Source organism: Microcaecilia unicolor, chromosome 4, assembly GCF_901765095.1.
Source record: "Microcaecilia unicolor chromosome 4, aMicUni1.1, whole genome shotgun sequence".
NCBI lineage: Eukaryota > Metazoa > Chordata > Amphibia > Gymnophiona > Siphonopidae > Microcaecilia > Microcaecilia unicolor.
Window position 1 is genome coordinate 65,112,470 of NC_044034.1, and position 25,770 is coordinate 65,138,239.

The 25,770-nt window shown below is 47.9% G+C and overlaps 1 protein-coding gene across 2 annotated transcripts in view; it reads right to left on the bottom strand.

Annotated features, from left to right (window-relative positions):
• The window catches only part of SKA3 (spindle and kinetochore associated complex subunit 3), a 129,518-nt gene that overhangs the window by 87,379 nt on the left and 16,369 nt on the right, over positions 1 to 25,770 (bottom strand). For both annotated transcript variants that reach the window (XM_030200302.1, XM_030200301.1), the window contains exons 2-3: positions 17,815 to 17,929; positions 11,633 to 11,706 (exon numbers count right to left, since the gene is read on the bottom strand). In XM_030200302.1, the coding sequence (XP_030056162.1) occupies positions 11,633 to 11,706; positions 17,815 to 17,917 (177 nt within the window). In that variant the 5' untranslated portion in view covers positions 17,918 to 17,929. The remainder of the gene's footprint in view (positions 1 to 11,632; positions 11,707 to 17,814; positions 17,930 to 25,770) is intronic.

Sequence of the window (25,770 nt, forward strand, 5' to 3'; positions counted from 1 at the left end):
CAGACCCAACGAAGCAAAGTCTATGCCCTCAACATCCAGGCTGTGAGAGCCAGAGACTGAAGGTTGGGGTGCAGAAGCGCTCCTTCGTTCTGCGAAATGAAAGTCGGAAAACACTCCAATCTCCATGATTCTTCGGAGGACAACTCCAGAAGAAGAGGGAACCGGATCTGACGGGGCCAAAAAGGCGCTATCAGAATCAGGGTGCCGTGGTCTTGCTTGAGCTTCAGTAAGGTCTTCCCCACCAAAGGTATGGGAGGATAAGCATACAGGAGGCCGTTCCCCCAATGGAGGAGAAAGGCATCCGACGCCAGTCTGCCATGTGCCTGTAGTCTGGAACAGAACAGAGGCAGCTTGTGATTGGTCTGAGAGGCGAAAAGGTCCACCGAGGGGGTGCCCCACTCTCGGAAGATCTTGCGTACCACTCTGGAATGGAGCGACCACTGTCGGCCAAACTGTTGTTTACGCCTGCCAGGTATGTGGCTTGGAGAAGCATGCCAAACTGGCAGGCCCAACGCCACATCCTGATGGCTTCCTGACACAGAGGGCGAGATCCGGTGCCCCCCTGCTTGTTGATGTAATAAATTGGAACCTGATTGTCTGTCCGAATTTGGATGATTTGGTAGGACAGCCGATCCCTGAAGGCCTTCAGTGCGTTCCAGACCGCTCGGAGCTCCAGGAGGTTGATCTGAAGATCCTGTTCCTGGGGGGACCACGCCCCCTGGGTGTGGAGCCCATCGACATGAGCTCCCCACCCCAGGCGAGATGCATCCGTCGTGAGCACCTTCGTGGGCTGCGGAATTTGAAATGGACGTCCCAGGGTCAAATTGGTCCGATTTGTCCACCAGTGCAGCGAAGTGCGGCAAATGATGGACAGGCAGATGACATCTTCTAGATTCCTGGTGGATTGGCACCACTGGGAAGCTAGGGTCCATTGAGCAGATCTCATGTGAAGACGAGCCATGGGAGTCACATGGACCATAGAGGCTATATGGCCCAGGAGTCTCAACATCTGCCGAGTTGTGATCTGCTGAGACGCTCTGGTCTGGGAAGCGAGGGACAGGAGATTCTGAGCCCTCGCCTCGGGAAGATAGGCTTGAGCCATCTGTGAATTCAGCAGAGCTCCTATGAATTCCAGAGATTGAACTGGCTGGAGATGGGACTTCGGGTAATTTATCACAAACCCCAGCAGCTCCAGAAGGTGAATAGTACACTGCATGGACCGAAGAGCTCCTGCCTCTGAGGTGCTCTTTATCAGCCAATCGTCGAGATACGGGAACACGTGCACCCCCAGCTTGCGTAGGTACGCCGCAACCACCACGAGACACTTCGTGAACACCCGTGGTGCAGAGGCGAGCCCAAAGGGTAGCACACAATACTGAAAGTGACGTGTCCCCAGACAGAATCGGAGATACTGTCTGTGGGCTGGCAGTATCGGGATGCGAGTATAAGCATCCTTTAAATCCAGGGAACAAAGCCAATCGTCTTTCTGAATCATGGGGAGAAGGGTGCCCAAGGAAAGCATCCTGAACTTTTCTCGCACCAGAAACTTGTTCAGGCCTCTCAGGTCTAGGATAGGGCACATCCCCCCTGTTTTCTTTTCCACAAGGAAGTACCTTGAATACAATCCCTGCCCTTCCTGCCCGGGTGGCACGGGCTCGACCGCATTGGGCTGAGAAGGGCGGAGAGTTCCTCTGCAAGTACCTGCTTGTGATGGGAGCTGAGGGATTGGGCTCCCGGTGGGCAATTTGGTGGAGTGGAGACCAAATTCAGGGTGTATCCGCACCGCACTACTTGGAGAACCCACTGGTTGGAGGTTATAAGAGGCCACCTTTCGTGAAAAACTTTCAACCTCCCCCCGACTGGCAGGCCGTCCGGCAGGGATACTTTGATGGCGGCTATGTTCCCATGGATCCAGTCAAAAGCCCGTCCCCTGCTTTTGCTGTGGAGGCGCAGGGGGCTGCTTAGGCACACGCTGTTGACGGGAACGAGTGCGCTGGGACTGTCCCTGTGCCTGAGGAGGCCTTCGGGCCGACTGGGTGTACCTACGCTTGGTGTAGGCGTAGGGTGCAGCCTGCCGGGCCCGGGAAAAACTTCCACCTGCTGAAGTGGATGCTGAAGGCGCCCGGTGGGAGAGCTTGTCGAGAGCGGTTTCCCACTGGTGTAGTTGGTCCACCAACTGCTCGACCTTCTCGCCGAAAATGTTATCCCCCCGGCAAGGGACATCTGCCAGCCGCTGCTGGGTACGGTTGTCCAGGTCACAGGCACGCAGCCAGGAGAGTCTGCGCATCACTATACCTTGGACCGCAGCTCGAGATGCCACATCACAGGTGTTATAGATACCCCTGGACAGGAACTTTCTGCACGTCTTCAGCTGCCTGACCACCTCCTGAAATGGCCTGGACTGCTCCGGAGGGAGCTTGTCGACCAGGTCCACCAGTTGCCACACATTATTCCGCATGTGGATGCTCGTGTAGAGCTGGTATGATTGGATGCGGGTCATGAGCATGGAAGATTGGTAGCCTTCCTCCCAAATGAATCCAGAGTGCGAGACTCCCGCCCAGGGGGCGCCGAGGCGGTATCCCTCGAACTCCGTGCTCTTTTGAGAGCAGAGTCCACGATCGCCGAGTCATGAGGCAATTGAGGCCGCATCAACTCTGGGTCTGAGTGGATTCTGTATTGGGAATCCGCTTTCTTGGGGATGGTGGGATTAGATAGTGGCTTCAACCAGTTCCGAAGCAGTGTCTCCTTAAGGACATTGTGCAACGGCACCGTGGAAGACTCTCTAGGTGGTGATTGATAGTCGAGGACTTCGAGCATCTCCGCCCTCGGCTCATCCACAGTAACCACGGGGAAGGGAATGCTGATAGACATATCCCTGACAAAAGAGGCAAAGGAGAGGCTCTCAGGAGGCGAGAGCTTCCTCTCCGGTGAAGGAGGGGGGTCGGAGGGAAGGCCCACAGACTCCTCTGAGGAGAAATATCTGGGGTCCTCCTCCTCCCCCCACGAGGCCTCCTCCTCGGTGTCGGACATGAGCTCTCTCAGCTCAGACCTCAACCGGGCCCGTCTCGACTGCGAGGAACCACGTCCTCGATGATGGCGTCGAGCGGTGGACTCCTGCGCCGGCGGGGACGAAGCTCCCTCCATCAACGGGGACTCCACCTGAGTGGCGGTCGACACTGGTGCCGCAAGCGGCGTCGGAGGCCTCAGCATCGGGCCAGAGCCCACCGGTGCCTCCATCAACGGCGCCGTGGGCGCAAGCACCCCCGGTGCCGGTAGAGCCTGGTGCATCAGCCCTTCCAGGATCCCGGGAAGGATGGCTCGGAGGCACTCGTCAAGGCCCGCTGTCGGGAAAGGCAGGGGGGCTGGTATGGGTGCCGGTGCTGGAACCTGCTCGGGTCCAGGAGACGGTACCGAGATACCCGCGGACCCATGCAGCGACACCTCTTCGACCGAGGGGGAACGCTCCTCCCAGCACTGCCACTTCCTGGGTGTCGATCGTCCCTCAATGTCCCGGAGCTGCCAGTCCCGTGCGTCGTGGGCGACCGATGACGGTGCTTCTTGGAAGAGACGAGGAGGAGGTGGAGCCCCCCCGGCCTTGAGGTATCGGATCCGACAGGGTTCGGTCCCGATGGCCCTGAGCAGCGGGAGTGGCCGGGGCAGGCTGCCCGCGCGGCCGCTCGCCGGCGGGCCAAAGGTACCTGTGCTCCTGGGGTCGATGCCATAGTTGGCGCCCACGCCGTCGACATCGGTACCGGCACCGAAGACCCAGCCGTCGACACCGATGCCGTCGAGGTCGACGGGCTGGCGCAAGTTCCAAAAAGACTGTCCCGCAGAACTTGCCTCGCCACCTGCGTCCGCTTCCTTAAGCCGAGACACAAGGTGCACGTCTTGGAATTATGCTCCGGGCCGAAGCACTGGAGACACCAAGGGTGAGTATCGGTCTGCGAGATCTGCCGGCCGCACCGACCACACTTCTTGAATCTGCTCGGGACCTTTGAGGACATCGACGGAAAAATCGCGTCGGCGAAGTCAAAATCGTCGATGGTGGCAGTGAAAAGCACACCCAAAAAAGAAAGAAACGACCGCAACGACGCGCCCTCGTGACTAGGAAAACTCTTTTTCGTTTTTTTTTTAAAGAAAAAAAATAATGCGAACGCGTACACTAACAAAGAAAAACTGCGGGCTAGGCCGCAATCCGGTTTCCGGGGCTGACTAAGAGAGGGACGTGAACACGTCTCTCCAGCGCGGAAAGGAAAAAAACTGAGCGAGAACGGTCGCGCATGGGCAGGAAGACGGCCGCGCATGCGCGGTGGGCGTGCCCTGCGTGCGGGACCTCCCGCGAAGTTTTCTTCCGGTTGGAGGAGGCTGCCGTGGACGTCAACCCAGTCGTGAGAACAAGCAGCCTGCTTGTCCTCGGAGAATGATGTATCTGCCTTCAAGGAGTCAAAAAAAGCTTCTCTTGCTGAATCTGCCGTGCCCTTTGTGTCCTCAGATGTATTTGAAAACAAAGAGAAGGAGAAATTAGATCTTACCTGCTAATTTGCTTTCCTTTAGTCCCTCCGGACCGGACCAGGATTGGGTTGTGCCCGCCTACCAGCAGGTGGAGACTGAGAAAAAACTCTGACTCTAGAGAGCCAATAGGAGCCCTGGCCATGTGACCTTAGCCTTAGTATTTGAATAACAAAGCAGGAAAGAAAGAAAGAACTTCTGTGCCGTATGGAATCCTAGCAGCCACAAATTCCTCGGCAAAACCGAGTACTAGAGCTCACCAGCAACTCTCACCAGAGAAGTGGTATGGCCCATTCGTATTAGAGCTCGCCAGCAACTCTCACCAGAGAAGTGGCATGGCCCATTCATATTAGAGCTCACCAGCAACTCTCACCAGAGAAGTGGCATGGCCCATTCATATTAGAGCTCACCAGCAACTCTCACCAGAGAAGTGGCATGACTCACTTAAGGTTTCATATATATTCCAGCAACTGAGCTCACCAGCAACTCTCACCAAAGAAGTGGTATGACCCATTAAGGTTTTATATATATATATTCCAGCAACTGAGCTCACCAGCAACTCTCACCAGAGAAGTGGTATGACATATTTAAGGCTTTAAATATATTCCAGCAACTGAACTCACCAGCAACTCTCACCAGAGAAGTGGTATGACCCATTAAGGTTTTATATATATTCCAGCAACCGAGCTCACCAGCAACCACCAGAGAAGTGGTATGGACCACGCAAAGTCTTTTTTTTTTTTTTTTAAACATTCCACGTGTCGTAAAGGAACGAATACACTTCCAAACTTAATAAAAGAATCTAAACAGTTGATAGAACATGGGAGGGGCCTGGTCCGGTCCGGAGGGACTAAAGGAAAGCAAATTAGCAGGTAAGATCTAATTTCTCCTTCCTTAGCATCCCTCCGGACCGGACCAGGATTGGACTGTTGGAAAGTACCAAAGCAGTAATCTTACGGGAGGGACAGACATTGAGAATGTGGTAGAGTCCCTGAAGACACCCAAACTAGGATGAATATGAAGCCAAAGCTTGACGATCCAAGAACCACCAATAAACTAAATAGAATGACTACAAAGCAAAAAAGCTGAAGCTGAAAAGTCCAAGCGACGCTGAACATTGTCCCCTACCAAGTGGCCGCTATATATTGTCCCCTACCGCACTATCAGTGCAGCGCAAAGGACAGAGAGACTCAAGAAAAAAAACGACTGAAAGAAGGATGACAAAGGTAGAAGCAGAGCCGCCTGGCAACAAAAAACTGCAATGAATCTACCTCAGCTGAGAAAGTGGAAACCGAAATCCTGAAGTACAATACTCCAGATATTGTAGACTATTGCTGACCTAGCAACAGATTGAAAGTATATAAAGCCTGTCAGTGAGAAAGTACCTGATCACTAGAAGCTAAATAGGTAAAAACAAGAATGCAGTTAAATACTATGCAGAAGAAGGTACCTAAATCCTTGCTGCAAACTAGACTGAAGGTCCAAATAAACTGACAGCCGCTGCAGTTACCCAACATGAAAAAAAATATCTCAGAGCGCAATTCAACTGAGAGATAAAGAATCATCTGTAGCTGTTGCCTCTGCAAGCCAATCACCTGAGACTCTTGTCGTAGACCCCAATTAGTGAAAACAGGAATAAATCAACAGTAGACACTTGTTAGTACCTTTCATCTGTTAGAAACATATAGAAGTCCATAAAACACTACACAGTTCCAGGAACAACATGTATAGAATGTTTGTACGTTTAGGAATCTAGCCAGGTGCTCATGGTGTGGATTGGCCGTGGACAGAAAGGTGGGCTCAATAGGACCTTTGAGCTTTTCCCAGTGTGGAATTACATATGTACTTATGTAGTAGAACTATAAATATACATATATATTTTCACAGATGCAGCCATCAAAAAACTGGTCACTGTGTATATGCTCCCGGCATACCTGCAGGAAGAATGCTCAATCTCAACCACCAGACCACTAGTGAGAATACAGAGGCCAACTGAGCAAAGGGATTCCATCAGAGATAAATATCTGGATACGAGAGGGCATCTATCTCTGCCACTGACAAGTCTTTTTAGCAAGAGAGTAAGCGAGGCACATGGAAGGTCAGAGCGAAAAGAAATAGTTGTAGAACTGGGACCTCCCCTTAAGGTACTATCCACTGAGAACTCTTTTTTTTTTTTTTTCAATGGTCACGAAATTGACAGAGTGAAAAGCTGCCCAAAAAAGACTACCGAGACTCCAAAGCGAATGAAGAAAAAAATTCCTTCTTGGGAGCTAGAAAGTAAAATTTTACTCTGCAAAATAGAGCAAGGTAATGGCTGAAGGCCCAAGAACATCCAGAGAAAACAGAAAGTGGGACGCTTGTAGAGAAGACAAAAACAGTCTGCGCCAACTTGACTAAACAAAGAGAGAAAAAATAGAAACATGCTATAAAATCTAATGAGATCACACGAGAGCTCAAAAGAGAGCTCAAATGAGAGACCTGGCTACATGCACCCCATAACCTAGGGTGTGCCCGAAATGCACCACCCGTTGCTTGACCTGACAACTCTGCCAATAAGACTGTCTGTAATGAACCAGACATCTATGGAAAGGATGAAACGACGAGACGTAGTTTCATGTGCGCCGCTGCTACTATGACCATAACTTAAGAAAAAAGTGTGCGGAGCCGACGCGAGACCGAAGAGCAGGGCAAGAAAACTGGTAATGAGGACCTTATCATCCTCGTATCACGGACATTACTCCTCCTATACTGAGATGTACTAAGATGTACTGACCCACATCCATAAGAAATGAATGTGGTACTTGCAACCTGGATTGACCACAACTGAGAACAGGATGCTGGGCTTAATGGACTCTTAGACTTTCCCCATATGACCATACTCATATACTAATAGCAAAAATGCACAGGAAGTGAAAGAATCCCCTTCCAATTGAAAGGAAGGTCTGGAATGAGGACATATAGAATGAAAATGAAAGGATCACCATATGTTGAGCGTGGACTGAGACACACTGGCCTTTAATTTTACCGGATCTCCCCAAACCTCGTATCATGTCATGCCTCCTTCCTCACTGAGATGTACAGAGATGAACAGATGCACACTCACAAGATATGAATGTGGTATTTGCAATCTGGATTGACCCCATCTGAAAACAGGATGGGGACTCTTGGCCTTTCCCATTATGGCAACACTTATGCCCTTATGGCAAAAAATGCACAGAAAATGAGTGAATCTCCTTCCAAGAGAAAAAAATTCTGGAGAGAGGAAGAATAAAATGAAAATGAAAAGGAATAGACTTGGAAAATACCTATTACGGAAAAGGTGGTGAATTTGTGCCACAGGAGACAAGACTGTACCTGACGTCAAGAAAGCTTGAAACAAGACCCTAAAATCTGTAAGGAAGAGAAAGGGATAGCAGATGTTATGGATGGTCATACTGGACAAAACCAGAATGTTTACCATGTGCCCAGGCTGAATAGATAGAGGAAACAAAAATACAAGTAGATGGCATGAGGACCTCCCACTATCCTTAAGTGGGAGAAAATGCAAATTGACCTGATAACTTTACTCCCTAAGTGGACATATATCTTGTAAGTCCTAGAAGAAAACTAAGATAACACATGAGAAACTCCAAGACAGTTGGAAAGTAGAGAAGACGTGAATAAAACATGCCTTCTAAAGCATCTGAGAAAACTGGGTGCTCGGTAGACAGGACTGAGTCTCCTAGAATATGAGAACCATCTGAACCATGTAGCCTTTGCAGCTGTCATCTGCTATGCCAAAGAGAACGCATAGCCATGAAAGAAAATTGCTGAAAGGAAGTAAGACCTTATGTCCAGAATTGCAAAGTACGCAACAATTGAGTATCAGACAATGTATTTCATTGCACATGGCATCTGAACCATATAGCCTACGCTCTAGAGAACGTTTGTTAAGATCTTAAAACACTGTATAAGAACATAGCCACGGAGGAAAATTTCCTGAAAGGAATTAAGATCTTATGTCGAGCATTGTAAAGTACCAAACAATGGCACCTGAACCAGATAGCCTATGCCATAGAAAATGTTTGTTAAGTTCTTAAAACACTGTATAACATCATAGCCATGAAGGGAAATGCTTGAAAGGAACTAAGATATTATGGCCAGATTTGTAAAGTACTAATCAATTGACTATTAGACAATGTAGTCCTATTCACCAGGAAATGAGAAAGACACAGAGTGACACACACTGGACCTCCATAAAAACTGCGCTAGACAATAGCAAAGACCTTTCCTCCAAACATCACACACAAGGGAAAGGAATAAGAAATTGGTTATTTTGGAGCTGAGATATAATTTAATTCGCCCCATTGTCTAAAACAGAGAATTCCCGACTGAGCTGCACTTTGAATCGGAGTCTTGCCAAGAACAAAGAAATCGCCAACTGAGCTGCACTTTAATTCACAACATTGCTAGCAACCAAAAAGTCCCCGACGGAGAAAAAACAGAGGGAAAACAAAATGAGCGTCATTCGCATCGTAACATTTCGTTTTTTTTTTTTTTTTAATAGCTTGAAAAATACATGTAAAAATTAATTGCGGGGAAAATATACTACCAATTGCCCCAACTACCGGAGAAACAATATCTCCTTTCCATTGCACAAACAGCCAAACACAGTAAAAGCAGAAAAAAGGTGCCGCATCAAGGGAAATTGCAGCTGCAGGCAAAACAATGGCGGCCAAGCGCGCCAAAATGAGAAGAATAAAGTTCGGGGGAGAAAACCACTGACCAGACCGACGAAGAAGCAGGAAATCCGTGCCGCTGAAAAACAGATAACCTCCGATGCCGCACAAAACATGGTTTAGCCTCTGGCCCGACAGGAACCGTCAATACAGCTCCCAAGCTATACAGACCTGTCCAAGAGCGAGCACGCGCTTACCAGTTCGCGCCTCTCTCTCTTTTTTTTTTTTTACAACTACCGCTGCTAACAATGCCGGATAGCAGAGGAAAAATAATGAAGATAACAAAAAACCGCCGATTAAAGTCACAGACGCTGACTTTTCACTTTTTTTTTTTAAATAGCTCCGCCAGAAAAGAAAATAAAGACTCTTCAAACAGAACAGCTACCTGCTCGTTATAAGACTGGGGAAAGCAAAAACTACTTCCTTTAAATTCCTTTCATTTGAATTAATTTTTTAAATTTTCTTTTACTTGATTTAATTCTTTAAAAACAACAGCTGCCTATTAAAAGTGACTGCCTCTCCCAAAGACGGTACACCTTTCCAGAGAAAGGGACGGCCCTTCCCTGCTAAGCCAGGGAGATGGGGAGGAAGGGGGGTGGACTCGAGACACCTGAGTTTAACACCCCAGAGGCTGTCAAAGAAAGAAAAGAAACCCTGTCAAGCCTCTAATTACGATTCCAGGCACAGCAGAAGTATTATAAATATATCTGTAATATCTTATAGAGAAAAAGAGAGAGAGAGACTAATGGGCTCACTTCCTACCTGCTGAGAGACTGAGAAAATACTGAGGCTAAGGTCACATGGCCAGGGCTCCTATTGGCTCTCTAGAGTCAGAGTTTTTTCTCAGTCTCCACCTGCTGGTAGGCGGGCACAACCCAACAGTCCAATCCTGGTCCGGTCCGGAGGGATGCTAAGGAATAAGAGTTAGGCTCATGGTCAGATCCAAGGCACCCAATGCACCAGCTGTGCGAGTCCATTATGAAAATCACCTGATTATATTGGTATATTGGATGTAACTTTTGAAGCCACTGGGGGTCTTCCTGGACATCGAGAAAAGAATCACAGCCATATTAAACTCCTCAATCTAGAGCCAGAAAAAGGGGCCGTGTTCCAATCGAGGTCGGCGCGCCCCCGGCCTACAAGGGCCTAGCACTTGTGAAAAGTAAAGGAAACTTTAAGGACCGAAAAACTAAACCAAATTAAAAGGGAAACTGAAGGGTAAAATTAAAGGAAATATTATCCACGAGGCCTTGAAAACCAACATGGGAAAGCATAAGAAGAAAGGTACAACTTGCACTTGGAAAACAAGAAGACAGGTCCTCCCTGTTCCACAAAGACTGAGGGGCCTGGACCCGCACAGGTGCGGTGGGACGCTGCTAGAAAGTTATTTTTTATCTTGCTAGTCAGCGTGCGCACCGGGTTCCATCAGATGACATCACCCAGCTGAGAGAATACAACAGCCTGCTTGTCCTTGGAGAAATACTTCTTCACAGAAGAGTGGTGGATGCCTGGAATGCCCTCCCACAGAAGATGGTGAAGACAAGAAACAATGACAGCCTTCATGAATGTGTGGTATAAACACAGAGGAACACAAAGAAGCTGATTTTCAAAGCACTTAGACTTACAAAGTTACATAGAAACCTATGGGACTCTGTAAGTCCAGTGTTTTGAAAATACACCTCTAAATAGAAAAAAAAATTAGAATTCCAACTAAAGCAAAAAAAAAAAAAAAAAACCAAACTTAAAATAACTTCAACTTGAGTAAGTTTTGACAGCAGCTTCAGAGGTTGGGAAATATGACCAATGCAAGGCAGACTTCTCCAGTTTGGGTTCCATAAATGACAAAAACAGATCAGGAACAAGGCTGGAGTGGGCTTAGACGTCAACTCCAGTAGCTGGAAAGTAGGACCAGTGGGCCAGGTAGATTTCTATGGTCTGTGCCCCAAAACTGGCAAGGATGTACAGAGTATACCAGTGTTAAATCATAAAGTGGAACCATTTTAGAGTGCCACTTTGTTGGGCAAAATGCTGACATTTACCATGTTTCTATTTCTGCAGATTGTTATAGGCACATAGTCCGCCCATATGTCTTTATAAAATAGTGACCCGTTATAAAATTACCCTCTAAATGTGTCATGTCCAGTGTTTATGGTGGACCTCCTAGTGATGTCAAATAATCAGCTTCCTGCAATAAAGTGACATTTACTACTGACAAAATTACAGGCCATCAACATGTGTTATTAGCAAACAATTTTTCCATAAGTATTTCTTGCAATTGTAAAAGTAATTTATGTAAGGTTAATTTTGGGAAACTGAATAGGCTTATGAACGGCTTTAACATGAACTGGAAAGAACCCAATGGCATCCTGTAGAAGCAAAAGAATTCACTGGAGTAGGAATTATACCTTCAAAGCCCTCATTTCTGAATGCAGATCGTGCAAGATTCTCATTGGGCTTTCATCTTCATAACCATTGAAATCTGATGAGAAATTAGAGAAAAAGATCAAGTTTATTATTAGGGGGTTTACTACCCCCACCCATCATGTAGATTCTTTTGTATGAAGGATTTCTATCAGCAGCATCCTTTTAGCTTCATAGTTTTAATTCATGTTAATGAACATTTCTGATTCAGCTACATATTATAGTATTCTAATTTCCAAAGCATTCCTAGAATACAGGCAATAAGTATATACAGTAATTTTGTTAAATGACAGCTAGCAGGAAGCACGAAGGTAGCATGAAATCCTAGGAAGTGGACATACCTGGTTAACAGCATTTTATCAAATTAGTTTCCTCTTATACCGAGTAGCTGGGATATACAAATCATTTCAAATAACCCCATTAGTGTTCAACTGATGTATATTTATCTGAAGTCTCTACAATCCAGGACTTCCCAAACCTCTCAGCATTTTGCTTTTTCAGTAGGGATATGCATGGGATAAATTTTCAGGTATTTGTTTTAAAAAAAAAGTTATAATAAATTAATAAAAATATACGATGACAGTGTTGCAGCACATGGGATTCGGGGGTGGTTCTATAGAGCTATAGAAGCCTTATACACTGGCCCTACTGCTATGGTGTTAGTAAATGGGATAAGAGCCCACCCCTTTGAAATCGCTAGAGGCACAAGACAGGGCTGCCCCCTGTCCCTGACACTGTTTGTGTTATCCCTGGAGCCCTTATTGAGAGTTCTGAAGAGGGACGGGGGTGTCCCGGGTAGGGAGGGATACTGTTAAAGCCCTAGCTTTTGCAGATGACTTGCTGATAGTTACTGCCCGGCCCTCGGACTCCCTAGGCCAGATGCTGCAGCTCATTGGAGAATTTGGACGGCTCTCCGGATTTACCCTCAATAATAAAAAATCCTTGGTTATGGACATATTTCCAGAGGGAGATCAGTCTGGCAGGGTGGAGGGCCCCCTATCAAGGGTAGAGAACAGGATTAAGTACTTGGGCACCACCATACCGCAGGATCTGACTAGACTATACCAGGAGAATGTGGAGTCCTTGCTTGAAACAACCCGCCTAAAGCTTAGACTGTGGGAGAGTTATCCATTGTCCCTTATGGGACAAATCGCCATGTACAACATGATGATAGTGCCAAAATGGACATACATTTTCCAGACCCTTCCGCTCTTTTTGACACAAGAAGATGAGAAACGCTTAGATGGACACGTACAGCGATTCTTGTGGAGAGGTCGAAAAGCACGCATCTCGATTTCAAATACCACGGGAATATGGAGGCCCAGGATTGCTTAGTATCAGATATCTTACAATAGCCTGTGGCATGAGACACATCTCAGTCTGGTATAAGAATACCTCAGACTTCTCTGCTACCACATTGGAACTTTCGTTAATGCAGGGAGTCCACTTTAGCTGTCTCCTACATGTGGGCGGAGGGCAGATTCCTAATGTGTTGCGGCACTCCCATATAGTTCCCACAGCCAAGGAAGTGTGGCGGTGGGTCTGTAGACAACACCATTTTTCTGGACGAGTCACCCCATTCTTAGCAATCTGTGATAACCCACAATTCCAACCCGGAATCTTACATCAACGGTTCCGGCAGTGGCGACAGCATGGACTGGTATACATATATCAGGTCTTGACAGCAGAAGGGAGAATTAAATCATTTGAAGAACTCAAAGGTCAATTCTCATTTACAATGGCAGATCACTTCTACTACTGGCAATTAAAGCACTATATTGGCAGTTTACCCTGGGAATGCCTCACAGAAGATGTGCAGGAAGAGCTACTATCTGCCTACTCGCTGCAATCGCAGAATAGAGTGTCACTGACAATGCATCATAGACATCTGAGAGATATGACAGAGGAGCTCGACTATAAGTCACTGACCAAGGCTTGGAACACAGAGTTGGGAACGACTTGGGAGCCACAGCTACTACAGGAATACATGTACTCTGTCCACAAATCCTCAAAAATGATATTATACTGCAAGATGGAATATAAGTTTGCATTACGGACTTACATACCACCGCGGAGAGCTTTCCACATGGGAGTCTCTCCAGATGGAGCATGCCCCAAATGTGGGGCGCAAGGAGCGAAGTTGAGACACATGTTTTGGACATGCCCACAAATCCAGCGATTTTGGATCCTACTTATCCAGACGACATCAAACCTGTGGGGCGCAACATGCAAGAAAGGGCCTCGATTGCTGTTTGGTCGTCCAACACTGGTAAGCCCGATTCCAGCAGGATTCCAGAGCTTCACCCGCAGAGTAACAATGATAGCGAAAAAGCTAATTCTCACAGAGTGGATTACAAATAAAACACCCACACAACAACAGTGGCGAGGTCTGATGATGGATTATATGATGTTTGAAAAGAAAATGGCAGACTACAAATGGGACCGGAGATTTACTACAAAAGACTTTTATCGCATATGGACCCCTTTCTGGCAGACTATACCCCCAGGGGGTAGAGGACGCATACTAAACATGTAAAGTTTAATGGTCATTACGTTGCAGAGGAGACTGGTCAAGAATACAAGGGGGGAAAGGGGAGGGTATGGGAGGAGGAGGGATTAAAGGGGGCGGGGAGTTATCTTTAGGAATGTTAGGAGTTGGGCACGTTTAGCATGCCTAAGAATTGAGAGATACATGGCCTTTGCCTAGGTTCAGATTTGGGTTTGTGACATAGGATTGCTTTCAGTGTTGACCTTAGTAACACCACAGAACATAGGTAGCCAATCAAGTGTATCTTATAATTATATGAGTGTTGAAGTTCTGTTAATTAGTACTTAACTCTGGGAATATTTAAGTTCCAGTAACTTTCTGAGGCGGGGACTATAATGAAGAGCTATAAGAGCCAAGGCTCTTCATGATATATATGTTAGTGAATGATACCAAGCCTTCTGTACTATGAGCAATGTGATTGTATTAGTTAGAATGTATATTTTCACATATTGAAATTTAATAAACAGATTTCAAAATAAAAATAAATAATAAATTAATAAATGTGCATTAGACAAACACACAAAGGGCTAAGTCGCGCTAAGGGCACACTAGTGTTTTTAGCACGCACTAAAAACACTAAAGTCACCCACAGGAACATATGTAGTAAATGGGGCTCAAAATGTAAGGTGTGCTAATGCAGTGTTTCCCAAGACCTGACCTGGAGTACCCCTTACCAATCAGGTTTTCAGGATATCCACAATGAAACACTGTGCTAATGAGCCAAATGGATGCTTCTGAAAGTATATCCCTAGTTTTCAGGATATCAGATCTGAATGAGAAATGTGCATATATTGGACTTCCATGTATTTGAGATTTATTAACCATCTTTATGAAGAGATTCACCCAAGGTGGTGTAAAGGCTTGACATAAAAGTTACAAGAGCATAACAATAGTGAACTAATGAAACAAAAATCAATAAGAAACTTGGAGATGAAAAATTGAATCCTAGATACAGTATCAGAAATATACAAATTAAACAGCACAGTATCAGAAATATATAAATTACAACAGAATAGTAGACAATCATAACTCAGATAAGAAATGTCAGCAGAGTACACAATACCATAAATTAGTGCTTCTGAACCCCCTTCTGGAGGCACACCTTGTCGGTCAGGTTTTCAAGATTGGAATGAATATGCATGAGATAAAACTAAGCCTTTGTAATATGTAAATTTCTCATGCATCTTCACTGCGGTAAAACCTGACCGGCTAGAAAAAAAAAAATCAAATAATACATAGTAACATAGCAGATGACGGCAGAAAAAGACCTGCACGGTCCATCCAGTCTGCCCAACAAGATAACTCATATTTGCTGCTTTTTGTGTATACCCTACTTTGATTTGTACCGGTGCTCTTCAGGGCACAGACCATATAAGTCTGCCCAGCACTATCCTCACCTCCCAACCACCAGCCCTGCCTCCCAACCACCGGCTCTGGCACAGACCGTACAAGTCTGTCCAGCACTATCCCTGCCTCCCAACCACCAGTCCCGCTTCCCACCACCGGCTCTGGCACAGACCGTATAAGTCTGCCCAGCACTATCCCCGCCTCCCAACCACCAGCCCCGCCTCCCGATCTTGACTAAGCTCCTGAGGATCCATTCCTTCGGCACAGGATTCCTTTATGCTTATCCCACGCATGTTTGAATTCCGTTACCGTTTTCATTTCCACCACCTCCCGCGGGAGGGCATTCCAAGCATCCACTACTCTCTCTGTGAAAAAATACTTCCTGACATTTTTCTTGAGTCTGCCCCCCTTCAATCTCATTTCATGTCCTCTCGTTCTACCATCTTCCTATCTCCGGAAAAGGTTCGTTTGCGGATTAATAGGATATTTATGATATCAGCACAATACATCTAATGTAGTTTACGTTATCATACAACTGTGTGCAAAAATTTATGTGGGACGTACTAGAAGGATTAGACAATGTCTGTGTGAACATCGTAACAGATTGAAGAATAGAGTGCTCACAGCCCTTATGGTAGCCCACTGCATAGAATTAGGTCACACGTTTGAGAACATTCAATGGTTCATAATTGAACAGATTACACAGCACTTTCAGGGAGACAGGGACGCTTTATCAATGCGTGAATAATTTTGGATTTTCCAATTAAATTTGGTTGCCCCGCAGGGTTTAAATGATAATATTGAATGGAATGCCACAATCTGATAGGTTCTTGCCTTTGGCCAGCATGATGTATTTCCGGTACATATATCCGTTTTTAAGGAAGTTCCGCCATTGCTGGGATTAGTTTAAATGGAGGATTTATCAGCAGGTTACCACTGGTGTCCCTGAGGAAGGTTTTTTGAAATGGAAATTTCTGTTGGACGTTTGGGAACTTACAGTGAATGAGCGATGATATTGTGAAGGATGCAGATAAGTCCGCTCCTGTTTGTTTCTTCAGTTTCCAGTGGGGACTTTTTAATGAAGTAACAGAAGTTTTCTTCACTCATTTTCAGGAGTTTGTTTTGTTCCTCCTTGTGGTGAACTCCGGCGACACCAGAACAGTAGTAGAATTCTTTATTAGTTGTATTTGGTAGCATTTTCATTTTGCACTTGCACCGATTCACTTAATTTAAAAATTGAGGTGTTGTTTGGGCGAGTGTCCCATGATGTATAGAGCTTTTCATGTGAGCCGCTTTTGTGGCAGTGTGACTCACTGAAGTAGTGCTAGGCTGTATGTACAGCCTATACTGAACTCTCCACATCACCCCCTAAAAATTTAAAAATTATTTGTAAACTATTTGAGTTTATTGATTTACCAGTTACTAGTTTTCTACTACTGTTATCGGATTCTATATACGGCATCTAAAGTTGTGTGCGCATTGCTGATTTGCATGTGCAACTTGATTAAGTGAGCCAATCAGCACCATAATTGGCTGCTAACAACCGGTAATTGGCATTGACCTTAATTGGGAGTTATGTGCACATTGTATTCTATAACAATGTGTGTATAATTTCAAGGCAGCATAGACAGGAGGTGTTTCAGGGGGTGTTCCCAGAAATTATTTGCATTGTTACAGAATAGATTTGATCAGCGCCTGACTTAGGTGCCAGTATTTACACCTGCTTTAAGCAAGCGAAAATACCAGTGCCTAAGTAATGTGCTTAGTGCTATTCTATAAAGGATGCGGATCCTTTATAGAATAGCACTTAGTGCTTAAAAAGTTTCAGCACATTTACAGAATCTAGTTCCATGTGACTTACATCTAATGCGAGTCATTCATGCAGGTGTAGATTCTAAGTGCTTCTTTCTTCAGCAGCAAGAGATGAGGCAACAGATACTTCATATGCACACAATCCTAGGTACCAGATTTCAATTTTTAGGCACCATGACGACTTAGCACCTAGGATGTGTCAAGCCCTAGGTTAGCCTAATGGACATTCTGACAGGATGATGGAATTTATAGCTTTTTGTGGTGCACCAGAATTAGAGGTATATAGAGGCATATTTTCAAAGCACTTAGCCTCCCAAAGTTCCATAGAAACCTATGGAACTTAGCCTCCCAAAGTGCTTTGAAAATATGCCTCATAGTATTCACTCTGATCATTCTGTCAAATAAAGGGGAAAAAAACAAAACAAACACATACTTTGGAAACAATCATGTCATACTCACCAAGGTCATCGTTATTAAATGCATGTTCAAGGTGTTGAGTCTCCTTCTCTAACGTAAGGGCTAAAGCCCTTAGTTTTTCAAAGAAATGTGCAGTCACTGCCATGTTCAGGGATGGCTAAAATGCAAGACATAAATTAAAAGTCTCTTAATAACTTTTAGTAAAAAGCAAGTATTGCTAAAGATGATTGCAAACTTAACCATAAATATGCCATATTTTTGCATGTATAATGTATGCATTATACATGTTTTTACAAAATCGCACCTAACCTCTGCATGTCATATGTGTGAGCCCACTACACCAGTGTATTTTTATTAAGACGTGTTAATTGCAAAATCTGCAAGTTTAAGTCCTTTTCTTGGTAAGTTTTTTTGCAGGTTTTGTGCACTAATCTGTAAGAGTCTAAAGAGAAAAGCTCTTAAAAACAAATGGGCCTCTTACCAAACCACGCTAGCAATTCTCAGCACAGCAAATGGGCTGCATTGCATTTTCCACATGGGAATCATTAGCACAGTTTAGTAAAAAGAGGCCCAAAATGTGTTAATTTTGCAATTAGCGTGCTTTAAAAAAAATGACTGGTTATATGCATTAAAACACAGTATGTGGGAATTACAACATTGTACATCTATACAACTACATAGTGCACATTGCTAGTCTCACAATAGATCTACAGAAATATTTATTGCATTTGCCCCAAAATTATAGATAATCACATATTCATGTTAAGTATTACCCAATTTACATTATTTTGATTTATTTCAATAATGCCTGCAAGCTTTCATCCTAATAACTTGCATAAAGCGAATGCTACATACCTGTAGAAGGTATTCTCCGAGGACAGCAGGCTGATTGTTCTCACTGATGGGGTGACGTCCACGGCAGCCCCTCCAATCGGAAACTTCACTAGCAAAGTCCTTTGCTAGTCCTCGCGCGCATGCGCGGCCGTCTTCCCGCCCGAAACCGGCTCGAGCCGGCCAGTCCAGTATGTAGCAAGACAATACACTTCAAGGGAAGACACAACTCCAAAGGGGAGGCGGGCGGGTTTGTGAGAACAATCAGCCTGCTGTCCTCGGAGAATACCTTCTACAGGTATGTAGCATTCGCTTTCTCCGAGGACAAGCAGGCTGCTTGTTCTCACTGATGGGGTATCCCTAGCCCCCAGGCTCACTCAAAACAACAACCATGGTCAATTGGGCCTCGCAACGGCGAGGACATAACTGAGATTGACCTAAAAAATTTACCAACTAACTGAGAGTGTAGCCTGGAACAGAACAAACAGGGCCCTCGGGGGGTGGAGTTGGATCCTAAAGCCCAAACAGGTTCTGAAGAACTGACTGCCCGAACCGACTGTCGCGTCGGGTATCCTGCTGTAGGCAGTAATGAGATGTGAATGTGTGGACAGATGACCACGTCGCAGCTTTGCAAATTTCTTCAATGGAGGCTGACTTCAAGTGGGCTACCGACGCAGCCATGGCTCGAACATTATGAGCCGTGACATGACCCTCAAGAGCCAGCCCCGCCTGGGCGTAAGTGAAGGAAATGCAATCTGCTAGCCAATTGGATATGGTGCGTTTTCCTACAGCCACTCCCCTCCTATTGGGATCAAAAGAAACAAACAATTGGGCGGACTGTCTGTGGGGCTGTGTCCGCTCCAGATAGAAGGCCAATGCTCTCTTGCAGTCCAATGTGTGCAGCTGACGCTCAGCAGGGCAGGAATGAGGACGGGGAAAGAATGTTGGCAAGACAATTGACTGGTTCAGATGGAACTCCGACACGACCTTTGGCAGAAACTTAGGGTGAGTGCGGAGGACTACTCTGTTGTGATGAAATTTGGTGTAAGGGGCCTGGGCTACCAGGGCCTGAAGCTCACTGACTCTACGAGCCGAAGTAACTGCCACCAAGAAAATGACCTTCCAGGTCAAGTACTTCGGATGGCAGGAATTCAGTGGCTCAAAAGGAGGTTTCATCAGCTGGGTGAGAACGACATTGAGATCCCATGACACTGTAGGAGGCTTGACAGGGGGCTTTGACAAAAGCAAACCTCTCATGAAGCGAACAACTAAAGGCTGTCCTGAGATCGGCTTACCTTCCACACGGTAATGGTATGCACTAATCGCACTAAGGTGAACCCTTACGGAGTTGGTCTTGAGACCAGACTCGGACAAGTGCAGAAGGTAATCAAGCAGGGTCTGTGTAGGACAAGAGCGAGGATCTAAGGCCTTGCTGTCACACCAGACGGCAAACCTCCTCCAATGGAAGAAGTAACTCCTCTTAGTGGAATGTTTCCTGGAAGCAAGCAAGATGCGGGAGACACCCTCTGACAGACCCAAAGAGGCAAAGTCTACGCCCTCAACATCCAGGCCGTAAGAGCCAGCGACTGGAGGTTGGGATGCAGAAGCGCCCCTTCGTCCTGTGTGATGAGGGTCGGAAAACACTCCAATCTCCACGGTTCTTCGGAGGACAACTCCAGAAGAAGAGGGAACCAGATCTGACGCGGCCAAAAGGGAGCAATCAGAATCATGGTGCCTCGGTCTTGCTTGAGTTTCAACAAAGTCTTCCCCACCAGAGGGATGGGAGGATAAGCATACAGCAGGCCCTCCCCCCAATCCAGGAGGAAGGCATCCGATGCCAGTCTGCCGTGGGCCTGAAGCCTGGAACAGAACTGAGGGACTTTGTGGTTCACTCGAGATGCGAAGAGATCTACCAAGGGGGTGCCCCACGCTTGGAAGACCTGGCGCACCACTCGGGAGTTGAGCGACCACTCGTGAGGTTGCATAATCCTGCTCAACCTGTCGGCCAGACTGTTGTTTACGCCTGCCAGATATGTGGCTTGGAGCACCATGCCTTGACGGCGAGCCCAGAGCCACATGCTGACGGCTTCCTGACACAGGGGGCGAGATCCGGTGCCCCCCTGCTTGTTGACATAGTACATGGCAACCTGGTTGTCTGTCTGAATTTGGATAATTTGGTGGGACAGCCGATCTCTGAAAGCCTTCAGAGCGTTCCAGATCGCTCGTAACTCCAGAAGATTGATCTGCAGATCGCGTTCCTGGAGGGACCAGCTTCCTTGGGTGTGGAGCCCATCGACATGAGCTCCCCATCCCAGGAGGGACGCATCCGTGGTCAGCACTTTTTGTGGCTGAGGAATTTGGAAGGGACGTCCCAGAGTCAAATTGGAGCAAATCGTCCACCAATACAGGGAGTCGAGAAAACTCGTGGACAGGTGGATCACGTCCTCTAGACCTCCGGCGGCCTGATACCACTGAGAGGCCAGGGTCCATTGAGCAGATCTCATGTGAAGGCGGGCCATGGGAGTCACATGAACTGTGGAGGCCATGTGGCCCAGCAATCTCAACATCTGCCGAGCTGTGATCTGCTGGGACGCTCGCACCCGCGAGACGAGGGACAACAAGTTGTTGGCTCTCGTCTCTGGGAGATAGGCGCGAGCCGTCCGAGAATCCAGCAGAGCTCCTATGAATTCGAGTCTCTGCGCTGGGAGAAGGTGGGACTTTGGATAATTTATCACAAACCCCAGTAGTTCCAGTAGGCGAATAGTCATCCGCATGGACTGCAGGGCTCCTGCCTCTGATGTGTTCTTTACCAGCCAATCGTCGAGATATGGGAACACGTGCACCCCCAGCCTGCGGAGTGCCGCTGCTACCACAGCTAGGCACTTTGTGAACACCCTGGGCGCAGAGGCGAGCCCAAAGGGTAGCACACAGTACTGGAAGTGGCGTGTGCCCACCTGAAATCGCAGATACTGTCTGTGAGCTGGCAGTATCGGGATGTGTGTGTAGGCATCCTTCAAGTCCAGAGAGCATAGCCAATCGTTTTGCTGAATCATGGGGAGAAGGGTGCCCAGGGAAAGCATCCTGAACTTTTCTTTTTCGAGATATTTGTTCAGGGCCCTTAGGTCTAGGATGGGACGCATCCCCCCTGTTTTCTTTTCCACAAGGAAGTACCTGGAATAGAATCCCAGCCCTTCTTGCCCGGATGGCACGGGCTCGACCGCATTGGCGCTGAGAAGGGCGGAGAGTTCCTCTGCAAGTACCTTCTTGTGTTGGAAGCTGTAAGACTGAGCTCCCGGTGGACAATTTGGAGGTTTTGATGTCAAATTGAGGGTGTATCCCTGCCGGACTATTTGCAGAACCCACTGATCGGAGGTTATGAGAGGCCACCTTTGGTGAAAAGCTTTCAACCTCCCTCCGACTGGCAGGTCGCCCGGCACGGACACTTGGATGTCGGCTATGCTCTGCTGGAGCCAGTCAAAAGCTCGCCCCTTGCTTTTGCTGGGGAGCCGCGGGGCCTTGCTGAGTCGCACGCTGCTGACGAGAGCGAGCGCGCTGGGGCTTAGCCTGGGCCGCAGGCTGTCGGGAAGGAGGATTGTACCTACGCTTGCCAGAAGAGTAGGGAACAGTCTTCCTTCCCCCGAAAAAATCGTCTACCTGTAGAGGTAGAGGCTGAAGGCTGCCGGCGGGCGAATTTGTCGAATGCGGTGTCCCGCTGGTGGAGAGACTCTACCACCTGTTCAACTTTTTCGCCAAAAATATTGTCCGCACGGCAAGGCGAGTCCGCAATCCGCTGCTGGAGTCTATTCTCCAGGTCGGCGGCACGCAGCCATGAGAGCCTGCGCATCACCACACCTTGAGCAGCGGCCCTGGACGCAACATCAAAAGTGTCATAAACTCCTCTGGCCAGGAATTTTCTGCACGCCTTCAGCTGCCTGACCACCTCCTGAAAAGGCTTGGCTTGCTCGGGGGGAAGAGCATCAACCAAGCCCGCCAACTGCCGCACATTGTTCCGCATGTGTATGCTCGTGTAGAGCTGGTAAGACTGAATCTTGGACACGAGCATAGAGGAATGGTAGGCCTTCCTCCCAAAGGAGTCTAAGGTTCTAGCGTCCTTGCCCGGGGGCGCCGAAGCATGTTCCCTAGAACTCTTAGCCTTCTTTAGGGCCAAATCCACAACTCCAGAGTCATGAGGCAACTGAGTGCGCATCAGCTCTGGGTCCCCATGGATCCGGTACTGGGACTCGATCTTCTTGGGAATGTGGGGATTAGTTAAGGGTTTTGTCCAGTTCGCAAGCAATGTCTTTTTTAGGACATGGTGCAAGGGAACAGTGGACGCTTCCTTAGGTGGAGAAGGATAGTCCAGGAGCTCAAACATTTCAGCCCTGGGCTCGTCCTCCACAACCACCGGGAAGGGGATGGCCGTAGACATCTCCCGGACAAAGGAAGCGAAAGACAGGCTCTCAGGAGGAGAAAGCTGCCTTTCAGGAGAGGGAGTGGGATCAGACGGAAGACCCTCAGACTCCTCGTCAGAGAAATATCTGGGGTCTTCCTCTTCCTCCCACGAGGCCTCACCCTCGGTGTCAGACAAGTTCCCGAACCTGTGTCTGCAACCTCGCCCTGCTCGACTCAGTGGAACCACGTCCACGACGGGGGCGTCGAGAGGAAGACTCCCTCGCCCGCATCGGCGAAGCTCCCTCCGCCGACGTAGTCGGGGAGCCCTCCTGGGAGGTGGCCGCGGTCGGCACCGCACGCGGTACCGACGTCGGGGACCTCAACCTGGGCGATGGGCCAGCCGGCGCCACGCTCGACGGTACCGGAGGCGCAAGCACCGCCGGTACCGGAGGGGTAGGGCGCAACAGCTCTCCCAGAATCTCTGGGAGAACGGCCCGGAGGCTCTCGTTCAGAGTGGCTGCAGAAAAAGGCTGAGAGGTCGATGCAGGCGTCGACGTCAGAACCTGTTCCGGGCGAGGAGGCTGTTCCGGGCTGTCCAGAGTGGAGCGCATCGACACCTCTTGAACAGAGGGTGAGCGGTCCTCTCGGTGCCGATGCCTGCTGGGTGCCGAATCCCTCGGCGACCCAGAGCTCTCGGTGCCGACACGGGGAGGAGACCGGTGTCGATGCTTCTTCGATTTCTTCCGAAGCATGTCACCGGAGCTCCCCGGCACCGACGAGGAGGACGTAGAATCCATCCGTCGCTTCCTCGGGGCCGAGACCGAAGAGGGTCGATCTCGGGGGGGCTGTACCGCAGGAGCCCTCAGGGTAGGAGGAGACCCACCCGAGGGCTCACCGCCACCAGCAGGGGAATGGACAGCCCTCACCTGCACTCCACTCGATGCACCACCGTCCGACGACATCAGGAGACGAGGTCCCGGTACCACCGACGTCGATGCAGCTATCCGATGTCTCGGCGCCGATGCAGAGGCCCGATGCCTCGATGCACTCGATGCAAGGGCGGCCGAGGAAGATGGTCTGGACGCTGACGACGTCGATGCACTCGAAGATCCCGGTGCCGATGCCGACGAAGAGCCCGAGAACAACACGTTCCACTGGGCTAGTCTCGCTACCTGAGTCCGCCTTTGAAGCAGGGAACACAGACTGCAGTTCTGAGGGCGGTGCTCAGCCCCCAGACACTGAAGACACGACGAGTGTCGATCAGTGAGCGAGATAACCCGGGCGCACTGGGTGCACTTCTTGAAGCCGCTGGAAGGCTTCGATGTCATGGGCGGAAAAATCACGCCGGCGAAATCAAAAGCCGAAATGGCGAAAATTGAAGCACCAAAATTTAGAGGGAGAAAAATCTCGACCGAGGCCGAAAGAGGCCTACCCCGACGACGAAAGAAAACTTATCGGGGCAAAAAGCTGGAAGTACGGGGAGGATTGACACGAAACCCGGGGAGGGTTTCCGGAGCACTTCCCGCACTAGAAGAAAGCTTTTCCGAAGAAAAAACACGCTCAAAAAAACTTTGGACGCGCGAGGTCGACTTTCCGGGGCTCGACACGGCGAAAAAACGACCGTACCGAGTGCGGACAAAAGAAGACTGGCCGGCTCGAGCCGGTTTCGGGCGGGAAGACGGCCGCGCATGCGCGGTGCGCGCGGGCGCGCGAGGACTAGCAAAGGACTTTGCTAGTGAAGTTTCCGATTGGAGGGGCTGCCGTGGACGTCACCCCATCAGTGAGAACAAGCAGCCTGCTTGTCCTCGGAGAAAATCATATAACATTAAATATATGTGTCAGCCACGAAACAGGACATGTATATATACATGTGTAAAAAATAAACTCATTTCTATGCGAACCCAGGGTGGTCCCATGGGGCATCTGCTGATGGAGAACAGAAAGGAGAGAGCTAGCCACTTCATCCTGCTTGTCACCTTCACCCAATTTGATCCACCCTATCACTACAATATAATATTTACCCTGAAATAACTCTGTCCAATTGGTTATCTTCCTTCCACCAGGTCTTGAAGATGCCTATTATAGCTATCTTTTCATTTAGTGCAATATATTTTAAATCTCCCATCTTATTTTTTAGACTTCTAGCACTTCAAGTTAATATAACAAGGAATAATAGGAATAAACATTGTTTGCTCAGCAGTTGACAGTGATAAATTGCATCGGTCAAGTCCATCTACTATTTAAAAGCACCTAGTTTACTATTGCAACACTATCCGGATTTCCTAACTTCCCTCTTTTGGCACTATCCTTCAAAGAGCCTTGTTCCCAACCATGCGCTTTTGAGCAATTCAGCCTTTCCCCAGGTTCCAGTTTAAAGGCTGCTCTCTCTCCTTTTTAAATGTTGACCCTGGTTAAGGTGGAGCCCATCCGTCTTGAATAGGCAAAAGATAGCCAGAGGGGCTCATTTTCAAAGCACTTAGCCTTCCAAGGTTCCATAGAAACCTATGGATGACCAGTCAGCTCTCGATCCTGAGATAGAGAAGAGGGGCCAGAGTGAGAGGTCTGCCTAAAAATCCTCTAAATCTCTATTCACCTGTTGTCAAAAAAGTAGGATGATACTGAACAAGACCACCATATTTAGAAAAAATAAATACAAATCTGCCTCTTCAACCTTACCAGCACAGCGCCATGGATGCCCCAACATGCTGGGCATAAATCAAGAATGGCAAGTATGATGTAGCAGTTTAACCATTAAATCCACCTGCTGGAAGCACA